The sequence below is a fragment of the Pleuronectes platessa genome, chromosome 22 (assembly GCF_947347685.1).
Source record: "Pleuronectes platessa chromosome 22, fPlePla1.1, whole genome shotgun sequence".
Taxonomy (NCBI): domain Eukaryota; kingdom Metazoa; phylum Chordata; class Actinopteri; order Pleuronectiformes; family Pleuronectidae; genus Pleuronectes; species Pleuronectes platessa.
This window is the reverse complement of record NC_070647.1, coordinates 9,787,047-9,809,084: the sequence shown is the minus strand read 5'-3', so window position 1 is coordinate 9,809,084 and position 22,038 is coordinate 9,787,047. Positions and strand designations below refer to the sequence as shown.

General features: G+C 41.9%; 3 protein-coding genes across 4 annotated transcripts in view; 1 reads left to right on the top strand and 2 right to left on the bottom strand.

The window, feature by feature from the left end:
* Positions 1 to 116: 116 nt before the first annotated feature.
* On the bottom strand, positions 117 to 10,888 carry dhx57 (DEAH (Asp-Glu-Ala-Asp/His) box polypeptide 57). 2 transcript variants are annotated; one of them, XM_053415091.1, is made up of 24 exons: positions 10,853 to 10,888; positions 9,974 to 10,183; positions 9,391 to 9,738; positions 9,011 to 9,214; positions 8,008 to 8,897; positions 7,715 to 7,899; positions 7,482 to 7,603; positions 7,007 to 7,202; positions 6,401 to 6,525; positions 6,139 to 6,272; positions 5,987 to 6,041; positions 5,696 to 5,904; positions 5,443 to 5,559; positions 5,263 to 5,359; positions 4,787 to 4,960; positions 4,485 to 4,685; positions 3,934 to 4,210; positions 3,750 to 3,845; positions 3,565 to 3,648; positions 3,193 to 3,330; positions 2,767 to 2,841; positions 2,542 to 2,676; positions 2,250 to 2,450; positions 117 to 1,864 (listed from the first exon to the last, which is right to left on the bottom strand). In XM_053415091.1, the coding sequence occupies exons 2-24, from the start codon at positions 10,177 to 10,179 to the stop codon at positions 1,721 to 1,723; spliced, it is 4,413 nt and encodes a 1,470-aa protein (XP_053271066.1). In that variant the 5' UTR covers positions 10,180 to 10,183; positions 10,853 to 10,888; the 3' UTR covers positions 117 to 1,720. The 2 variants fall into 2 exon arrangements, with proteins under 2 accessions (XP_053271066.1, XP_053271065.1); XM_053415090.1 differs by lacking the exon at positions 10,853 to 10,888 and adding an exon at positions 10,271 to 10,840.
* A 196-nt stretch (positions 10,889 to 11,084) lies between these two features.
* Positions 11,085 to 13,497, top strand: morn2 (MORN repeat containing 2). The gene is made up of 5 exons (XM_053415457.1): positions 11,085 to 11,127; positions 12,368 to 12,418; positions 12,490 to 12,596; positions 12,712 to 12,848; positions 13,395 to 13,497. The coding sequence occupies exons 1-5, from the start codon at positions 11,085 to 11,087 to the stop codon at positions 13,495 to 13,497; spliced, it is 441 nt and encodes a 146-aa protein (XP_053271432.1).
* Positions 13,498 to 18,523: 5,026 nt separating this feature from the next.
* strip2 (striatin interacting protein 2) overlaps positions 18,524 to 22,038 on the bottom strand; it is a 24,552-nt gene continuing 21,037 nt past the window's right edge. Inside the window, exons 18-23 of the mRNA XM_053414927.1 lie at positions 21,884 to 21,995; positions 20,690 to 20,790; positions 20,488 to 20,554; positions 20,290 to 20,394; positions 19,815 to 20,019; positions 18,524 to 18,774 (exon numbers count right to left, since the gene is read on the bottom strand). Coding sequence (XP_053270902.1) covers positions 18,524 to 18,774; positions 19,815 to 20,019; positions 20,290 to 20,394; positions 20,488 to 20,554; positions 20,690 to 20,790; positions 21,884 to 21,995 — 841 coding nt within the window. The remainder of the gene's footprint in view (positions 18,775 to 19,814; positions 20,020 to 20,289; positions 20,395 to 20,487; positions 20,555 to 20,689; positions 20,791 to 21,883; positions 21,996 to 22,038) is intronic.

Here is a 22,038-nt window from a genome sequence, read left to right as displayed (position 1 = left end):
CCTCGTCCACATGCCTGTAAAGTCCAACGTTGCATCCACTACAAAGTGAGTCTCCAAATACATCATTAAACGTAACTAGAAATTATAGATAAAATAAATCAAAAAGCATCTTTGGGTATCTTTAATTGTTTATTTTTAGAGCAGTCGATAGAATCATTTGTCAAGATTGTACGTTTTCAGATTCTTTGGTCGCTCCCACCTAAATATCCTGATTTAAAAAAAAACACTTGCATTCACATTATAAAAGTGTGGTTCTGACATAATTGAAGCATTTAAATACATTCAGCAAATGTAAACTCATGCAGAAGCTCTTGATCTGTCCGTCATGCATCACATATATGTAATAAATATCCACAACAAGTGTGCATCTACTGTAAGAATAAGTCCAATATGGACCTAAGAAGTTCTCAGTTGTGAGCAAAACACACAACCTCCAATAAAAATGCAGTTTACCCCCTGTGTCTGACATTGAATTCAACAATCAATGTGCCGATTTACTGCACAAACAGTAGTTGGTATGGAAAACAAGTGTCTTTTCTTTTTCTATCGGTATCAAAAAAACCGTCAACAACACTGCTGGAGGTTTGTTGATCACCTGCACAGAGTGATGTTTTTCTTTCAAGGCAGAATTTGCCATAAAAAGCCTCTGGTGAAGAATCACAATAACACCTCTGTGTGAATAAATACCTTCTGATGGTGATAAATAAAGTGGTGACTGAGACGCCAGCAGTTAATTTACTTCAGATTATTTGTGTGTGTGTGTGGGGGGGGGCAGAGAAGGGCTGTGAATTTGTCCCTCATCACTTAATGAAAATGTATGGAGGATTTCTTCCTGACAAGTTAGCAAGGAAAAGCTGTTTCCATGTAAATACGGCCACGTGACCATCATTTTAAACCAGACTTGATTGTGAACCTGCCCTTGAAGCTCAACTTTTATAACCAAAATGAGCAGTAATTTTGAGACTCACCCAAAATTTAATGTATGTATATGATGCATGTATAAATAAGGAATCTGTACTTTACTTAAGTAGATTTATTTAAGTACTATTCACTTTCAGTAATGAGTATCGAGAAGAAAAATTGTCTAAAGTTACCTTCCCAATCTGATTGGGAAGGTAACTTTAGACCCCGCCTCTGGCAGGGCCAGCATCAATGGTGCAGAAACACTTATCCATGATGATGTTACATTAAGAAAAATGCCTCACTACTACTGCAGAGGACGTCCAATCAAGAACTAAATCTGCCCAGATAATCTGTCTCTAAAAAATACAAAGAAAATGGCATTATGTTTTCCGGGTGTACATCAGTCCATGAGTCCCAACTGATGAACCGATTGGATTTTGATGGGTCCAAGGGCAAGGTCCCAGTGGCCTAATAAAACATGTCTTTGGCCTTTTGAACATGATTTTTAAAGTTTGCCTTTCATGAACTTCTTCAAAGTTTGACCAGTTGGACTCAAAGATGAACTGATTCGATTTCAGTGGTTAAAGGTCACGGTGACCTAATTCGAGTCTGGAAAAACCTATGTATACACACTGATATATATACAGATTGACAGAGGCATGATGATAATCCTAGTTTTACCAGTGTTGAGGTTGTTTAGCCCGATTCCACATATTCTGATGTGTTATGTAGCAGAGCTGCTGGAACACAAAGACATTGGAACTTCATGCATTTTTAGCCCTTGATAGTGACAAAAAGGGTTTAATGAAGTGCAGAGCTACTGTGTGGTGATGAGGTTGACAATCATGCGGATGATGCCGGAGCCGCGGGGGCAGTTGCACAGGTCCATGTTTGGGTTCCTGATCTTGTCCTCGAGCAGCTGGTCCAGCTCCAGGCGCAGCTCCTTCACCAACTCGGCCACCTGAGTGCGACAAACACAACACATGTTACAGAGCCAAGGTCATCTGTAAATTTGGGGTTGCATAAACAATAATTTATCTTAACACAAACTATAATTAATTTATAAAGCTATTTTCATTAGAATTATGCTCATACTAAATAACCTTGTTAACATAGGTGGCTGTCGTTAGTTTTCTTTGGAGTCCCTTTAAAACTCCAAAATCTTGAAAGAACATTACAAGTTTACAAACAGCTTCTAAACTGAGCATTGAGTTTTGCTTATCATAAATAGATCACTGTGTTTCCCAATTTTCACAAAATAAAAAATCGGAATGGTCCATTCAAGGAGAAGGGAAATTCCAACTCAGTGATTCAACTTTTTTCCTTTTTTTTTTCTTATCCCTAACCTGCTGAGAAGAGGCAGCAAATCGGATCCATCCGTCGTCCAGAGAGATGATGTACTCTCCCTTGAATAGCTCCATGTTGATCTGACCGCCTCCAAACAGCACCAGCGGGTAAACGGACACCATGCTGCAGTCCCTGATGAAGATGCGGCTCGTTTTCACCTTCTCATGGTAAACCAGGTAGGGGCTGTTGTAGTGACGAACCTGGAAGACCAAAAAGAGTCACGGTGCTTGTCATTATTTCAGGTTTTTTATCTATTGAATATAATCCTCTAAATTTGCTTTTCTATCTCACCAAGTAGTTGACAGATGAGGGGTGCATGTGGACGCAGCCGTCGTCCTTGGTCATGTAGCGAAGCTCGTTGGCTTTAGGCTGCATCTTCATCGCTCCTTTGCTGGTCATCTTGAAGTTTCCCTGAGGAGCTCGTACCTGAATCATAACACAGGAACGTGAAGGTAAGTAGGGTATATTACTGGATTTAAGTTTTCCATTAAATTAACAGCGATAATGAAAATCCACCTGGACCACGTTGGGATAGAGGGCAGCACACAGCATGGCAGACATCAGCCGAATGTTGTCTGAGTTCAGGTTTGCCTGGAGAGGGACAACATGCAGCATTATGAATCTTCAGTTTTTTTTCAACACGACGGCAAGAATGTGTAAAAAAAATATCTGTGCATTTGACAGCCACCTTTTCTACACATTCTATTTATGGTATTTAGCAAGTGACAACACAACCCAACAACCATACTCACAACCAACCCTCCACAACATCCTCTCATGGCAACAAAGACACAAGATTAAGTAAATGAAAAGTGGATCTTTCAGAAATCGGAAGAGGTAAGGAGGTGATGTAGCAGACAGAAACAATCGTATAATTTTTTACCTTAACAAATACTGTACATTTTAACACTTATCTTAAGACAAAGTATGTCTGTGTGTTACCTCATGGCCAGTGGCCTCTAGAACACCATCAGAGCCATTAGAGGACATGCGCTCTATAAACCTGGCCCTCAGTCCCTCCTTGATGAAGCCGATGTCGGACAGCAACTCAGCAAACTGCCTCTTCAGACTGGCCATCTCCTGCACACGGAAAAATATTCAACAACAATTAAACTCAAGTGCAAGATACACATCTACTAAAACTTAAGTTTCCAGATAAAGGGAGGTTTAGAATAAAATAATGCCAGCAGTTGGGGTAATTCCAGAAAAATAAAATGTTCTCTATAGCCCAGCTAGCCTCACAGGAACTCTACAGTAACAGCATTACAGTACTTTAGAAGAGAAGTGAGCCTCAGAAAGCACACACAGTCTAACCTGTAAGCCTCGCCATGACAGGAAGTTTTCCCTGCAGTAAGCAAAGCCGGCCCCTTTACTGATTTTTGCAGCAGAGCACCATCCCTGCAACAGAGGGAGAATCCGTTACATCGGAATACATGCTACATCCAATATTTTAACATATCAATACTGTGCTCTAATTTTTAAATAATCCTTGTCGGTACCTTATATGCTTGTAACAAAGCAAGATGGTCGCTGTTGTTCACCGCGAAGGCCAATTTCCTCTCATTGGCTTCGTCTCGCTTATCCCATGGAGACATCTGGAAGAGAGAGGACCAAATATAGAGGCTATTTCTATAGCATACAAATGTTCAGGTCAATAATAATCATGATGTATAGTTTCCTCACAAAAGGTGATTTGAAGGCAAGGCTGGCAGCGATGGTGAGCGCCGGGTCGAGGCAGCGGAAGATGGCACCAAATAGAATCAGTTTCCCGATACGCACGTCAACGGGAAGGCAGGCCAGGTGGTAGCCCAGCGGGGTCAGCATCTCATCTGCAGTTAAAGCTCCCAGGTCCTGCAGGCGCTGCCTGGCTGCTTCCAAGCTTCCCATCTCCGGGGGTTCGATGAGCCGAGTGAAGACCGACTCCAAATTCTGTTCAGCAAACACATCCAGGATTTTGATCCTGTCGTAGAGAGAAGGTAGTAAATATTAGCACGGGTAACAGCTGTTTTGCATGTTCTTGACCAAACCTCAGGTAAGGCCTAGCAGAAGAAAAGATTGCCTCATGAAGCAGGCAGATCCGACAAAGACCAACATGTCCCAGCCATGTTTTCAGGTGAGATTTTCATAAATCATAAATCCTGATACCCTATTGTATATAAACCTCTATTGTTTGTATTTAAAGAGACGAAAAAGCAGGTTAGCATTGTGTGCAAAGAGCAAACAGATGGAGCTACCTGAGGGAGAGCTGCTCCAGAGGCACTCTCTGGATCTCCGGCAGCTGTTGCTCCGACAGCTGGTGTTGGAAGCAGTGACTGGTGAAGAGGTGGAAGCAGACTCCTGAGGCCACGCGACCCGCTCGACCCTTCCTCTGCAGTGCGTTGGCCCGTGAAACCCATGAGTCCTCCAGGCTCTCCATGCTTTTCGATGCATCATACCTGAAAACACAACCAAAATCGGAATAAAAAATAATATAACACCATTATTTGTAATTAAGTGTCAAATACATATTTTCAATTAAGGTGAAACATTAGATCACCTTTTCTCCTTCATCTTGCCAGAGTCGATCACATATACCACGTCGTCAATGGTGACAGAGGTCTCTGCGATGTTGGTGGAGATGATAATCTTTGTGGTGCCCTGAGGTGGCCGACTGAAAACTCGCTCCTGCTCCTCGTTGGACAAGGTTGAGTGGAGTGGGTACACCACACACCTGATGTGAAGACACACACACACACACACACATTACAATTTGACTAGTACCTAGTAAATATCAATTTAACACTTTACTTCACTTTGGAAATTATTTCACCAAAATAGATTGCTGACATCTGATATTTCTCAGTTTAAATATGAAAGAAAGTCCAATGTCATTTTTTGTGTTCAGGAAATAAAAGATCAAAGTAGATAAAGTCTAGAATACAAGAAATTGGATGTGATATATCTCTCGGTAGATAATGAACAATAAAACACACAAGTTACTGCAAACACTCTCACACTCATTTCGACACAGACCTGCTTGTCCCCCTGTTGTTGAACATTCTGTTGGACTGGAGCTGTTCATAAAGCGTCTTGATCTCAGCCAGGCCTGGCAAGAACACAAGCACTGCACCTGGAGACAGAAACACAACTAAACTAAACACAGGGTTCAAAGCGACAAGTATACTGATTATTCAGTATATTTTTTGTTCTTACCTGGAGGGTAGTTGTGTTTTCCATCTACAATCCACTCCAGCAGACTCTCCACCAGGTCCATGTTGATCTTGTCCAGGTCCATCGCAGACATCGTCTTCAGCACAGACTTCTTAGTATCTGAATTAATCACAAAGGCAAAATGTGATGCTATCCATGGATGTGCACGAGCAGTTTATGTGAATATGACCCAGAATGTGCAGTTTGAGACCCTAAACAACATCAATTATATTTATGATGTTTGTTCTCAACTCACCTCTGTATCTGACCGTAAGGTCCTGCAGGCTGAGCTGCTGGTCTGGGATCGAGTCTTTGACAGTGTCCTTCCTACTGAAGGACATGAAGTTCCACATGTCGTCACCCAAGTCGTCCACCATGTTCCTCGGCTCTACTTTGCTCGTTCGTCCACCAGACATATTTTGTTTCCCTGAGCGCATGTAAGGGCTGCCATCCTCAATGACATAACTAGGCAAATAAAGAAAAGTAAAGTGTATCAGTGACACAAGATAATTAATTAAGTGCTCAAAGTTGTTCAGAATTTATTTACCCAGTTTTAGTCAAGGCATCTTCCAGATAAAACTGGTCAACAGGAAAAGTTCGCCCTGAAATGAGATACATGTTCATTTAGGGGGGAAAAGCCGCAAAAGACATGCGAATTTGATGCAGTTTATGTTGTACAATAGACACTGCATGTATTACCTGGTATATGGATAGAGGGACACCCGTAAAAGTATTGAGAAAAGAGGTTGGCATTAAGTGTGGCACTCATGAGAATGATCTTCAAGTCTTGTCTCTGAACAATCAGGTCTTTGAGCACCAACAACAGGAAGTCACTAATAAAAAAGAAAGAAAAACAGCCATTAAAAAGTGTGTGAATATATGTAATTTAAGAATAAAATGCAGAGTAAGAATGCTAATGTTCTGTGCTGTACTGTACTGTATAAGTGATCTGCAGTCTCACCTCTCCTCCGTGCGCTCATGCACCTCATCCACAATGACGTGCGTGATGCCTTTGAGGTCGGCCTCTCCCTCGAGTCTCCTCAGTAACACACCTGTAGTGCAGTACAGGAGTCTCGTTGCAGACGTCTGAAAAGAGGACCAGCCAGTGATCATTTATTTGGGTAAAATCACTGCTTTATAGCAACTCAACATTCAAACTGTGATGTTAGTGTACTTCTGTAATAAATTGATCACTAACTGCTATTGAACTACTTTGTATTTTAATTAGTGATGTGATGCCACTTTCAAATAGAGAGCTTTCAAATGATTCACTCTGTAAGCTATATTAAAAGGAGATATAACCAAAGTTCAAACTCCATTAGCCCATATCTCCCTTAATTAGATCCGTGACAGGTTCAATTTGATTCCATAGGTTGTGACAGCATTACAATCTTTGACGTGCATCCCAAAAGTGTGATGATTTGACAACGAACGACCCAGTTGTTTTTTACTAACGTTCTGTTGGTGATTTCAAAATGACATGTTCACAACATTACAGAATTTGATTTGTTGAATCCATCTTAATAATATTATTAACTTGATGTATAGAATAAGAATAAGTTCATACCCGGACGCTCTCCAGACGGATCTGATATCCCACGGAGTTGCCCAGTTTCTCTGCTCGCTCCTGTGCCACTCTCTGGGCCACAGAGATGGCAGAAATACGGCGTGGTTGGGTACAGATGATGTTGGCCACCTGACCAGCTGGACCACTTAATGAGGCGTCCAGAATAAACTGAGGGATCTGGGTGGTCTTACCACACCTGCAGAGAGGTACATAGAAAATAAAACTCAATAGAATCATACAGAGAGTGTGGAATAGAATGAGTGGGCATGTTCAGTCTGTTACTTTAAATAAATGTTCAGGATTTGTTTTTATATCCAATGGATCTAATGATGTAGGATGCTACTGAGCAGCAGCAATTTTGGGCTCATTTCAGTTTTATCTTTCCTTCAATCAATCCAAATAAAGATTGCATGCATAGCACTTCGTCTATACGAATCTTTGTGAATGCAAATACTTGTCTCTCTGTGTGACCCACCCTGTCATCCCGCTGACCACCAGCACCTGACACCGGTCCAAAATGTCGAGGATGTTCTCTTTTTCTTGCCAAGCCGGCAGGCTCCTCCTCTGCTCCAGCATGGACCTGAAGCGCCTGGATGACTGGGTGAAGAGAAGCAGGAGAGAACAGCAAATCATTATAATAGATTGATAGAGTTGGAAAATTATGTAAAGTAAGAATATATAAACCAATCAAAGCAGTTATTTTTTTACCTTTTTCATGTTGAACTCTCGACACAGCTTGCCGTTTTCCTGCAGTACGTTGTCTAACCTTGGGTTGTGCTTAGTCACCATCTTCTTCCTCAGATTGATGTAACTCTCGGTAACAACAGGAACAGCCTCGTTTTCTTCATCTTCATCTCCCTCGTCCAACTCCTCTACCTCCACGTTCTCTTTCACTGTAACGAAGGAGGTGAATGATTTAATACAGAAGCACATAAACACAATTATCAGCTGTATTAAATGAAAACAGGCTCTAAATTTAGTAAATCAACTTTTTGACTCACAATCTAATGGTCTTTGGTTGTTGGATGGAGCACTCCTTCTGCTGTGAGAGTGATTATTACTACTGCTACTACTACTCCGGCTTTCCTCTGCTGTACTGCTCCTCACACTCTTACTCTTAGCTATGGCGAGAGAGGGGGGAGGAACCGACAAAACAGGCGGAGGTGTGCTGTATTTGTGGTGACTGACAGCCAGCAGCTCCATCATCATAGCTTCATCTTCACACAAGGTAGTCAGATTGTAAACAACAGGCTCGCTGCTCTTTGCTGAAGAGAGTGCCTCTTCAAATAATCTCTCGGTCACGCTGAGCCTCCCCGGGGCTCCGATAGATTCATTGTTGGTGCTGAAGGCGACTATCGGTGCCTGAAATGGGTAACGATTTCCTTTGGGGAAACGGATTTCCAGTTCATACTCTGGAGGAGAATAGCTGCTGAATCCAGGCTGACTTGGGCCCGTTGGGTCTGGGGAACCAGACCTCCCTTTGTCAGGAAGTTGGTGTTTGAACTTGCATTTATTTCCAAAGCGGCAGCCTTGCCCTTTCAGGAAGAATCTGCAGACGTCACGGATGTGAACAGGTCTTCCACCACCTTGACTCTCCCGCTTCTTGCCATTGTTGACTGGGAGGAATGAGAGGTCCAGGCTCACTACCCATACTGCATTACTAATGCGCTCACTGAAGCGGTCACCAAAAATTGCAGTGAGAACCAGAGCTTCCTCCTGCCTCTGGCTGAAACACTCATCCATAGGCACTCCCTTGAGGTTGTCAGGGGACACTGCTTTCTGGCCGTAGCGCTCACTGAAGACCTGGTGGAGGAGCTGTTCCAAGGTGGCCCCAAAATCCCCCCCACAAGATTCGAGAGCCAGCTTACTGCGTTCCCTGTCAAACCCAAACCTGCAGAGAGGAAATGGGAGAAACTAGAGATTAATTTCACAAAAGCAGGATGATTGTCAAAGCTTCAAACATCCAAAATCTGCAAAAAGAGAAAACACAGGTCTGAACATTACCTGCAGAGTTTGGCAATGGCAAATAAAGAGATCATAGGTACAAGGGGAGGCCGTTCATCATCAGACTCTGTGTCATACGATGGACTCTCTGCTCTCTCCACAGGCTCATCATTAGTGTTCCAAAACTGGCCTTCATCACGATGATCCAACTCATCATATTCCTCCTCATCAGCTTCTTCCCCCGAATAATCTGAACCTTCTTCACTGAGGAAGAGAGGATGTCGTTAAACCATGTGGACTTATAGTCACCCATAAAAGCTCCTTTCTAACTGTAAAATCATGTTAATCTGTTGAAAAAGATTAATTCGAATGTTTTTTGCCATTTTTAACAGTTAACTTAATCTTGCCTATTCCATGCACATTAACTAGAGTGTACTTACTCATAGGGGTCATAAGAGTCTTGTGCCTGCAGGTCCCGCAGCAGCTCCTTGAGCTGTTCTTGGTTCTCATTGTTCATGAAAATCTTTTGCAAGGGCATGGAGCTCACCTCCAACCTGCTGCTATCCGCTGGTTTTGGGCTCATCCTGGTTCTCGCCAGGGAGCTCGGGAGAGTTTTAGGAAAGCCTGTACTTTTCCCATCGCTTCTGCCGTTTAGATCCTTTCGTCCCCTCCCTCCCCTTCCTCTGCCTCCATCCTTGCCTCCACCCCTTCCTCCATCCCTGCCTCCTACCCTGCCACCAGCACGGCTTCCACCAGCACGGCTGCCAGCGCCTCGTTGTTTCTGAGGTCTGGAGATAGAGCAAAGTAAACAGAGAGATGAAGGGGAGAGGATCAAATGAGGACATCATGATAACTATTTTAGACATCTGATTCTGAATGATTTGCTGTTTTGCATCAGAAGAAAAAAACAGATAAAAACAACTGAGGTAAACACAAATAGGAACAAAACAAACACAAGAATGTGACCATTTAGAATCTGATATGAATATGATATACATGATTTCTTCCAAAATCCATTCATACCTGCTGGAATGAGAAGGTCCAAAATCAAGGCTAAAATCACCATCGTCGTCATCGTCCCACCGCTCTGCTCCACCTTTCCTACCAGCACCTCCACCGCCACCTCCACCTCCTCCACCACCACGTCCACGACCTCTTGCACCTCCTCTTGGCTTGTTAAATTTGCCCCCTCCTCTGTTTGGCTGTCCGCCTCTTCTCCTCGCACTCATTTCTCTGTGAAAACATGAATGCAGCAGTTAGATCACCGGTAACAACACGTTATGGACTTAAAATGATGGGCTACTTAGAACACAGTACTACCAAAGAAAACTGTCAGCCAAAGATTAGTGTCCCCTCAGAGTAGCCAACAATCTCAGAAGAGAGGCAGCAAGTGTGTTTAGATGAGCTGCTAGTTTCGGGGCTGAGCTGCTGCTACTACACATCACCCAGCGCAGTTCATGACTGTGAGGTGGCTCTCTCCTCTCTGCGACTCCATTACGAGCAGTGAGCTGGTGGCTGACACGCAGCGCTGGTGGCTACTGTTATACAACACAACCCGAGCACGCAGCCCGTGACCACCCCACAGAGAAGCGATGACCGTCTAACTCCACCCTCGGCAAACTCTCAGTGGGTTTTATTGGCTTAAGCTACACGAGAGCGGGGCACAACTCGTTTTCAAACCTATCGTCGGGTTAGTTTCGAGTATCACGCTTTAGCTAGCTAGCAGGCTACACACCTCATCACTTTGGCTTAACAAGCTAGCGTTAGCTCGGCTGAGAGGAACGGCCTCACAGGTCCAGTTCAAAGAGTATCATGCTTAAGAACACTATAGACATAGATTAAGAAGCATTACGACCGATACAGCGCTTAAAAAAACTAAGTTCAGCACAAGTGGAGACAGACCTGCGATCAGCTGTGGAAACACCGGCAGCCCTTTGATTGGTCCAAACTCGGAGTTCAAAGGTTCACTTCCGGTGTCCGTGGTAGCGAGGATGTAATAAAAACTTTCTTGATTATGTGAATTAAAAGAAAATCGGGATGTTGCTTTACTAAACTAATTTTGACATGTGTTGAGTTACAAATATGACGCTGTTTTAAAAAAGTACTTTTCTAAAACCCTAGCAAACCCGTTACCATGGTAACAGCAGTCAACGGAATCTTCCATGCCTCTGATAACAGTGTGGCTTCAAAGGCTGTTAAAAAAATGAGACATTTTTATGTTTATCCTTTCCTTATATTCTACATAAGATGGCGATAACTACATGAAAGCAATGATGTACAGAGATGCAACTGCTCTTTATCAATATATTGACTACAACTGTGCCAAAGTTGATAGAAATACCACAAAGGAACAACGTTTTTAGAGAGGGTAGGACCAAGCACACTTTCCATATATATTTATTCTCTCTAGGCTGAAAGAAAGGATTCAGTGATTTTGTGTTTTTGTGTTACAAGACAGCAAAGAGAGACGCACAAAATGTTACTTTCCAGTTGCATATGAACCATTTACAGTTGTATTTACTATCATAAGATAGCTGAGAGGTACAGCCTCACAAGTCCAGTTGAAAGAGTAACATTAATAACAATTTCACAACTGGTGGAGACAGACTTGTGATCAGCGTTTGAATCACCGGCAGCCTGCAGCTCTCTGATTGGTCCAAACTCGGAGTTTAAAGTTTCACTTCCGGTGGCCGTGGGAGCGAGGCTATATTAAACACTTTTTAAAAATGTGAATTAAGAAAAAATCTGGTTGTTGTTGTACTAAACTAAACTTGACATGTGTTGATTTAAGTGACACTGTTTTAAAAAAAAACCTTTTCTGTAACCCTTCCAAACCCGTCACCATGGTAACAGCAGTTTGTGTCGACCAGCAACACAGACAGACGAGCTCTGTATCTCTTAATATATTAATGTTATTTGAGGGTAATTTAGTAAACTAAGCAATACATTTTATTCCACAACTTTGCAATTGGTCCTTTGACAGAAATTACCACCACCCTTCCTGTAGGGGCTGATCCAGAGAGAGAGAGAGAGAGAGAGAGAGAGAGCTGCCAGCTGAGAGAAAGAACCACTGATGTCTGGTAGGGTCACACACACACACACACACCCACACACATTTTATTGACTTACATTGATTTCCTACTATAACATCCAGCTTACCTTCTTCTTGCCTAACCCTAACCATTGACCTAACATTGACCTAAACCTACACTCTTAACCTGACTACAATTCACATCTTTCCAATAACCTCAGTGTTTGAACCAGAAAACAAGACGCACACACATGCCTAATTTCATATCTTTTCACTTTCAGAAAAAGAAGTAAAGTGATCCTTTAAATCATGATAATTATCCAAGTTTCAAAAATAGAAATAGAAAATCTGACTGTTAAAGTTAATATGTGTGTGTTTGTTTGCAGGGGAAGACGTGATCAAGGTTTCCTTCATCTTTCCAAATGGAGACAGATATGGTGAATATGTGATGATCAAGCTAGACAGTTACATTACACAGGTCTGTTTTGAACTTCACCTCCGCCCACAGAAGGGGAGGCCTTCAAGTCAGCCTCTGGAGTAATGGTGAGAACTGGTGTTGGTAAACAGACCACAGCAAATTGGATCATATACACCGGAGAGTGGCTAGAGGACAAGGTAATGCAACAACTACATGGTGGCCCGTGGGCATCTGTGACTCAAGCCTGGATGCTTGTGTTTTTCTGGGGTTAGTCACGTTCGTTCTCTGTCCTTCTCCCCACAAACCCCACAGATGCACGGCAAAGGCACCCTGCAGTATCCCTCTGGAGTCATGTACGAAGGAGAATTAAAAGCCAACATGTTCCACGGCATGGGGACATATACTTTCCAAGATGGCTCCAATTACAAAGGTCAATTTCTCGAGAACAGGTAAAAAGAAGTCAGTTTAGACAACCATGGTGTTTTTTTTTAGTTTTTACATTAATATACTGTATATGAGGGTCATAATACAAAAGCAGCTGTAAGGCTCCTGTTCCATATCAGTCAATTAACAGTCAAATGGCAGATAAATAATCTGTTTTACTAATCAATTTTGCAATGTTATTTTGTGCTGCCTGTGTTGATTCGCTTTTTTCTTTGTCTTATGCGATAAGTAAGTAAATAAGAACATTTGGGTTTTGCACTGTTGCTTGAACATGGGATAAGCATTTCTTAATATTTATCGAGAAAAGTAATCAGTTGATTAATTGATAACGACAGTAATCATTAGATGCAGCCCTTGTATAAACCTCCCCACTATTATCCCCCATATATGGTTCCGAGACAGGACATTATTTTAAGACAGCACCAGCCATGTTTTCTGGTACTGATTTTCAAAGTCAAATAAAACATTTTCCTCCAAAGTGTTTCCATTTTTTCTTTTTCTTATCGATGTCTTAGTATCTTACGGATGATTGAACTGATGTGTGTTTCTAGGATGGAGGGAGAAGGAGCTTTCACTAACACACAAGGCGTGGTTTGGACGGGAGAGTTTCACGGCAAAGCAGCGCTGGGCCTGATGATGCAGCACAACGTTTAGGCCAGAGCAAACATTATCGTTCAGATGTGTACAAAACATTGAACAATATTTTATTTTGTGAATCAGAAAATTATTTGTTCCATTAAGGAATTATATTCTACAGATTTGTGAATTAAATACAGACTGAGGATCACGTCCATGTGTTTCTGTGTATTCGTTGTTAAATAGCCATGCAACCAGTGAGTCATGTATCTTCCTCTGAGTCACGCTCTCAGCTCTGTATCCTGCTCTACTCGTTGTGTTGCTCAGAGTGTGTTTGTGTGAGCAGGAAATATCACTCAGGGGTTATTTTTTTCTTACCATAATTCACCTTTATGTAGCTGTGAGAGAAGAAGTGCATTAGCTGCACGACTCAAATAAATCCAGGACATTTTCCGTCAAGATATTTCTTTGAAAACTTTTTTTTTAGTTGCTTCGAACACTTTAGTTTTAACTAACTATGCGTGATTAAAACCTCAACATTTGAATCATCTTTCCCTGGTTATACACTGTATCTTGACTGAACGACAAGCATAGCTCCGTTTAACATCACAGGAGGGCATACAGTGCCTTGCATAAGTATTCACCCCCCTTGGACTTTTTCCCATTATGTACTGTTACTAACTGGAATTCAAATAGACTTAAATAAACTTTTTCCAGTTTGATCAACAAAACATGCATAGTACTTTGGAGGTGCAAAATACATTTTATTGTGACACAAACAATAATGAGAACAAAAAAGTTGACATCTGTTGGGTGCATAAGTATTCACCCCCCTGTGTCAATACTTGGTAGAACCCCCTTTCGCTGCAATTACAGCTGCAAGTCTTTTGGGGTATGTCTCTACCAGCTTTGCACATCTAGAGATGGAAAGGTTTGTCCATTCTTCTTGGCAAAAAAGATGAAGCTCAGTCAGATTGGATGGAGACCGTCTGTGAACCGCAATCTTCAAGTCTTGCCATAGATTCTCTATTGGATTGAGGTCTGGGCTTTGACTGGGCCATTTTAAGACATTAACATTCTTTAATCCAAACCATTCCTTTGTAGCTCTGGCTGTATGTTTAGGGTCATTGTCCTGCTGGAAGATGAACCTCCGCCCCAGTCTCAAGTCTTTTGCAGACTGCATCAGATTTTCTTCAAGGATTTCCCTGTATTTGGCTCCATCCATCTTTCCCTCTATTCTGACCAGTTTCCCTGTACCTGCTGAAGAGAAGCATCCCCACAGCATGATGCTACCACCACCATGTTTCACTGTTGGGATGGTGTGCTCAGGGTGATGGGCAGTGTTGGGTTTTCGCCACACATAGCGTTTTGCATTGAGGCCAAAAAGTTCAATTTTGGTCTCATCTGACCAGAGCACCTTCTTCCACATGTTTGCTGTGTCTCCCACATGGCTTCTGGCAAACTCCAAACGGTATTTTTTATGGATCCCTTTCAACAATGGCTTTCTTCTTGCCACTCTTCCATAAAGGCCAGATTTGTGGAGTAGACGACTAATAGTTGTCCTGTGGACAGATTCTCCCACCTCAGCTGTGGAACTCTGCAACTCCTCCAGAGTAACCATGGGCCTCCTGGTTGCTTCTCTGATTAATTTTCTCCTTGTCCGACTCTTCAGTTTGGGTGGACGGCCTCCTCTTGGTAGGTTTGCGGTTGTGCCATATTCTTTCCATTTTCTTATGATGGATTTTATGATGCTCAGAGAGATGTTCAAAGCTCTGGATATTTTTTTATAACCTAACCCTGCTTCATATTTCTCCACAACTTTATCCCTGACCTGTTTGGTGAGCTCCTTGGTCTTCATGATGCTGTTTGTTCAGTAATGATCTCCAACAAACTCTGAGTCCGTCACAGAACAGGTGTATTTATACTGAGATTAAATTGCAGACAGGTGGACCCTGTTTACTAATCATGTGACTTGCAAATGTGACTTGTGAATGCAATTGGTCGCACCAGATCTTTGTTAGGGGTTTCACAGTAAAGGGGGTGAATATATATGCACTCAACCCTTTTCAGATTTTTATTTGTAAATAATTGTGAAATCCATGTAATATTTCCCCCCACTTCCAAATGATGCACTATTTTGTGTTGGTCCATTACATAAACTCACGATGAAATACATTTTAATCTGTGGTTATACAATGACAAAATGTAGAAAAGTCCAAAGGGGGTGAATACTTATGCAAGGCACTGTATACTCACAACCCCATTCGCAGCAGCTGTACCCGGACTGCTGGAACATTGGCCCGAGGAAGTGTGTGATGTGAGTGAGTGGTCAGTGTGACCTTCACTGTGTGTGTGTGTATGTGTCTAACCCAGTTCTCCCACTCGCTGTCACCCTGCACAACTCCCTCAGCTGACAAATAATTATTTCCCCAACAATCACAACTGTTCAACATTGTTTAATAAGCAACTCTGATATTGTTTTTCATAATTCTATTTGATAATGCCTCTATAGATCTGTAATTGCACATACCCCTGAATAAAATTCAGCATTGAGTATTCATCTATACGATACAGATACGTTAATGGATGTAAGAAAAAACACATAAATACTGTAGTAATATCGAAACAATGCTAAACACGTCTGGCAAGATACTGTACCAGATACAAGAAAACAGCACTTTCATTGATTGTACAATTTTCAGGTAGAAAATAACATTTCTGTATTGCAAACCTTAGTGGTGATAAATGAAAAAACATACATATCGTCATGGAGGCAACAATAATTAAATAAAAAGAGAAAATGGCACACTAGTTTGGCACAAGATACAACAAATACATAAATACTAACCAACGAGTTACTGTCTTTGCTTACTCAGTAAATGTTTCGCTCATTTACTGTTTCTAAAGATGGATGACATAACAGTGAATCCAAAGCATCTTGATCGCCCTCTAGTGGTTGGCTGCAGTATAGGTCATAAATCCTCCCACCTGTTAGCAGATGGAACAGATCAAATATATTTCTTTCAAAGATGATTTTTTTCACTTTAGTTGGTTCTCACCACACTGATGTTTGCTCAAGCGCCAATTTGGTTTTAATTTGTGAAACTGACGTGTAATTGGTCGAGCATGTGTAGCGACAGGACCTCGTTCGCACAGCTCCATCCCTTGGTCGTTACTGCACAGACTAACTCGAAATGCAAAAGATAGCAGGGTTCGTATCCGGGACATTTTAGCCTCATTTCTGGATAGGGGGAGGAAGTGAAAAGGTGTCATCGATATTTATAAACAGTCCATGGACAAGCGCTTGAGGTGTTATTTTAGTATCTGACAAAAACGTGTATTCATCACTACATGTCGTGAGCTAGACAATGAGACAGAAGCTTGTAAAACTGTTGCAATATATTATCTCCATAAACCTGAGAATCTGTTATAGTTCTTTTTTCTAACATGTCACCTTCCTGAAGAAGAAAAGAAAAATAAAACCCCTCGTAAAGCAGCACACTGTGGCTTTAGGATTAAAAAACTACACTTCTATTTGTGCTGGATACATCATTAGACAAATAAAGGACATTCCACATACAGTTATTTAAGTGTGAACAGATACTCAAAACTACACAGTGGCCATGCACATTCCCACAGAGCAGATTCTTCTATACACACAGATAATACATGCCGGCTCCTGACCCATTGACACAAGTCGGTAACAATCTGAACCAGTGAGGTGGAAAAAAAGATGGCCACGCTTATTTGGCCTCTGTGCTCGTGAATGTGCTTCAAGCACAGAAAGCTCTCATCTCAGGTGGTAGGTAGTCGATTAATAAGGTTCAGTTGAAGACGAACTAGAAAAAACAGCACCATGTGTTTTTTGTGTTCTTTCAAACAGGCGAGGCAATGGCCGCCAACGGGGAGCTGGTTTAATATTTAGTGGTTTTACGTTGTGCTGTTGTCAGACAGGTGGAGAGCAAGTCAGCAGGTTGAAGTTCCAAACAGAATTCCTTCTACTCTGATCATGGCTGGGGTTTTAATCATGCACACAAATGGATCCTGGAGGAAGTGAGTTATTACGGATCTTATTTTGTGATGTCAAAGATACTGAGCTTTTCTGGAATAACAAGGATTCTAGTGTTAAGAGGATTTTCAGATCAAATAGGTAAATAAAACCTACCTCAAAATGCAGTATCTTCAAGCAGATTCTGTTTGCTTTGTGCCCAAATAACCATCCTCTGCATTTTTTTTTTATATTTAGAACATCCACAAACAAACCTAACATGTACAGCTGCCATATATATATATTTATATATATATATATATATATATATATTTGTATATTTTTGGTGCCTTCTTTTTGGAGGAAATAGCTCAGAGAACTTGTACTTATTTGGACTATCAAAATGACCCTGTGGTTTGCTTCCAAAAGGCATTTTTCTTCTACAAAATACATAAGAAAAACTTGATCCATCACCGAGAAACTACAACCCAATAGGCTCTGTCTCAAAATAAAAAAAAGGCATCAACTGAATAGAAATCATTTTAATTTACATCTATTTTTGAAAAAAAATTGTTTGTCATAAAACATTTAACTTTCAGTATCGCAACAAAGAAAAGAAATATCAGTGAGTTAAAAAAGCACCAACATTTTAGAAAGAGGGGACAGAAGAGTTTCTGTTGTTGTGTAACACTAAGGGGCAGTAAAGTGGCCAGAGCTGTCTCCTGATACGTTCATATCAGATGTTTGTTGTGAACTGCTACTTCTCTTCTCACCTGTCACGTCCATGTGTGTTCATAGTAGTCGTAGGCACATGTTAGCGTCAAGTGTGTGTGCATGCGTGTGGCGTCTGTTTGTGCCGAGCTCGCCGCAGGAAGCTCTGTCTGCTCGTCACCTCTTCTCCTCCATCTCTTCTCATCCGGGCCAGAGAGGCGACTTCGTCCAACTCCTCCACATCACTGATGTGCAGATTATTATTACCCTCTTCACTCTTATTCTCCTAGGGCTCTGTTTTCTGCGGCAACAGCAGCAACCCTACAACCAAACGGACAGGCTTGTGTTTGGGTGACCTTTGACTCCACCGCCTCTCACCCCACCCCCCTCGCTCTCTCATCTCCATCATGGATCCTGCAGCAGCCCCTCCCACTGGATCGGCTGCGAGAACACCTCCCTCTCCAGCCACATCTCGTAGCTGTAGTGGAAGTCCTCGGGCAGGTCCACGCGCTGGCCCAGCACGCTCTGCAGGCAGTTGTCCACAGGCATGAAGTCGCCATTCTTGTTCTTGTCGTAGCGGCGGCTGTTGAACTTCTCGATGCTCTCACGCAGGGCGCACTCCTCCGCCTGGAAGTCCCAGGGCCGTGCATCGATATCTGGGAAGACAGGAGGAAAAATTCTTTCAAATATATATGTGAATGTTCTGATCTTTTCTCAGTACTTTTGTGTCTCTCTCTTCATGCTCTCCCTTTTTTTCCCTTTTAACCGTCTATTCATTCTAACACCAATGGTGACAGATCACTTGCTCTTCCACAAAGGGACTGCGACCCTGAAAAGTCCCCCGTCTCTCTGTTGCCATGGCAACGCAGCTTCGGACGCCAGAGGCCGTCGTACCATTGTAGTTCTCACATATTGGAACATGGAGTTACCATACAGACAGATACATAAACGCAGCATTAAGTATACAATTAGCATTTACTCACCTGAAATCACAGCTTTGAGTGAATTTTCATTCTGCAGGATTTGTTCTATTCATCAGCTGCATGTAAAGGTGGAGGAGGAGACCTGCTGGGCCTAATTATCACTGTGACTGCTTCATTTATGAGGATCTGAGAGGTTAAACTGAGCCACAGCTCCAGGAGAATGACGAAACGAGTCACAGCGTGCTCTGATAATGAACGCTGCAGATTGTTTTACGATCTAACGTTTGACTATAAAATAAACATAAAATGTCCACACTGGTCCATAAGACCGTCTTGATATTGAAAATATACTCAAAAAATGTTTTCCTTCCAAATTCTTACGAAATTCTTACTAAATATTAACTATGTTGCCTTTCCTTCCTGAATTTATTTTTTGCTCATTATTCAACTGTTTACTCTCTGTACCTTAGAGTGTAAATAAAGATGGACAAAATCTCTCTCCTTCCTCCTTCAACTAATGAAAACCAAGTGGAAAGGTGCTTGCTCAAACATAATTAGTTTCATAAGAACAACCTATATGACAGATACTATATTTGAGAACATTCTGCTGTGTATAAAAAGTAAAAAAACATTAAATTTTAAATTATCTGCAATACACTGTGAACAATCTGGCTCATTTTGTTTTTTAAACTCTCTCTCTTTACCAGTTCAGCTTTGCTCAAAGTGAACAGTTATAACAGTTGATGACTCTGGTTCCCCAGACTCTTCATTACCGTTTCCGTACGCCCAGTCGTCATTGAGCCTGTGGCGGACTTTCTGGTAAATGGCTGACATGGTTTTCATGTTGCTCTTCCTCCACTGGCGGCCCAGGTACTTGGTCTGGATCTTGAGCAGCTTGAGGACGTAGAGCTGCATCATGGCCTGTTTCACCTTCAGAGCTCTCTTCAGGATAGGGGCCGACTTGAACACCACCAACATCTGTTAAAGGTTATTATAGGGAAAAAGAGAAGAACAGAACTGGTGTTTTACAATTTAAATATGAATCCATGTCTGGAAAATGTGTTCTGTAACCCTCCTTAGTTTTTCTTTTCAAACTGATGGAGCTCTGGATCCGAGTTAAATTACATTATAGTGTTTAGTCCATGTCAGATGCTGATAGGACACTGATGACAGCAATAGATTCATGAATTTAGAAATTTAGATTTTAAGACACATCTCCGGACTCTGTTGTGATTCAGATTTGCTCACCATGGTCCTGGAGTGTTTCCACTTGGTCAGTTTGTTCAGGATCCTCAGCAGGTTGATGCACGAGAACAGGTTCCTCCAGCAGAATTGGTTGCTGTCTCCTGCTTCCTGAAAGAACACGCAGACTCAGGTCATAGTAAGTTCTGGAAGGGCATATTCATACTTGACCTTTATGCAGTTAGGATGTGTCATGTGACTCACAAGGCTCTCAGCTGTGAGCTCAGGCATCTCATGGACCACACAGTTAGGAAAGTCCAGCACACAGATGCTGAATTGAAAACACACAAAAACAAAGTGTCCAATTCTCGCCTCAGTTTTGCTCTTTTCTGTGGGATATAAAGAGATAAAATGTGCTATTCAGAGACGTCACCAGTTTCAAGAGGGAAAGAGAACAGAATCCTACCTGTTTTTGGCACTGATATAGGACATGATGTTCTGGTTGAAGAACTTGAGGATGAGTGGGATACAGTTGGCGAACACCAGGTGCTGGGAGACGATCTCAAACTGCAGAAACAGAGAAGGCGTCAGTGTGGTAGAGTTAGACAGTCTGACAGAGTGGAAAAGAGCAACAACTGAAAACAATAATAATTATAATAATAATATGATGAGCTTTATTTGTATTGCACTTTTTTGATAAATTCACACAAAGAAGAAACTCACTAGACTGATTTTTTTTTATCATTTGGCCGTATAGAAAATTATTTCATGTTAAATTCATATGCCACTTTTGAGATGTAATAGAAAAGGACAGATGAATATGATGAACCTATAACCAATAAGCCATTGATGAGTTTGCTGTGTGGAGAACAGGTCAAGAACCAGTGGGTTTTTATCATGATGGAAAGTCCTTCACTTCACAGAAGGAGATTTACAAAGATGAAAAACAGGAGCGACTCTGCTGCTGAACTCATCAGCTCATAGTTCAGTATTTTATTGAGTGGTCGTTGAAAATGTGCTAGATTCTGCTTTATTTTAATGAGTACAACGATTTGTCCATTGTTACAATACAATGTTTTTGTGGTGATCAAATAAGACGAATCGATACGACTCCCCACATCAGCCGCATTCTGCTAGTGTAATCTCTTTTGTGGCATCAGAGGGCGCCACAACCATAACTGTGAGGAGCAGCCAATTACAACACAGTGGTGGAATGTCCCTTCCTAGCAACAGAAAATATCTGCAAGCGATTGGATGAAAGCGCTGCAGAAATAAATACAAATTAAACCAAAGTTATATATATATAAACCCTAAATTATATTATATTATTTTAATTAGGAGCAGTTTTTCATCCATATTCTCTCTTTCAATTTCTTTTTTGTGGTCATTGAGATGAACAGAGCTCCGACTGTCAGTCTGAGATGGAGGCTGGCATGTGGGGGGCTGTGGGTCCCAAAGGTGGGCGAGGAGACAAAGATGAAAGGAGGAGGAAAATGGGAACGCTTGACCGGATAATCAGGTGGAGGACGGTGTAGGTGGCACTGGGGGAGGTGCAGGGTCATTTGTGCATGTGTGACGGATGGAGAGAAATAGATGTTAATTTGAGCTGCCTGTAGGTGTGTATTGTGCACGATTATATGTGTGTGTGTGTGTCTGTTACCTGATAGATATGGTTATGTTTTAAGTGCTTAAGGAGCAGCAGCAGGAGAGCAGAGATGGCCTTCACTATGATTTCCTTGTGACGGTTCACGTCAATTCCCAGCTTCATGCCTCTGAAGGACTGTGATACTGGAAGACACGACAGACACACAACAA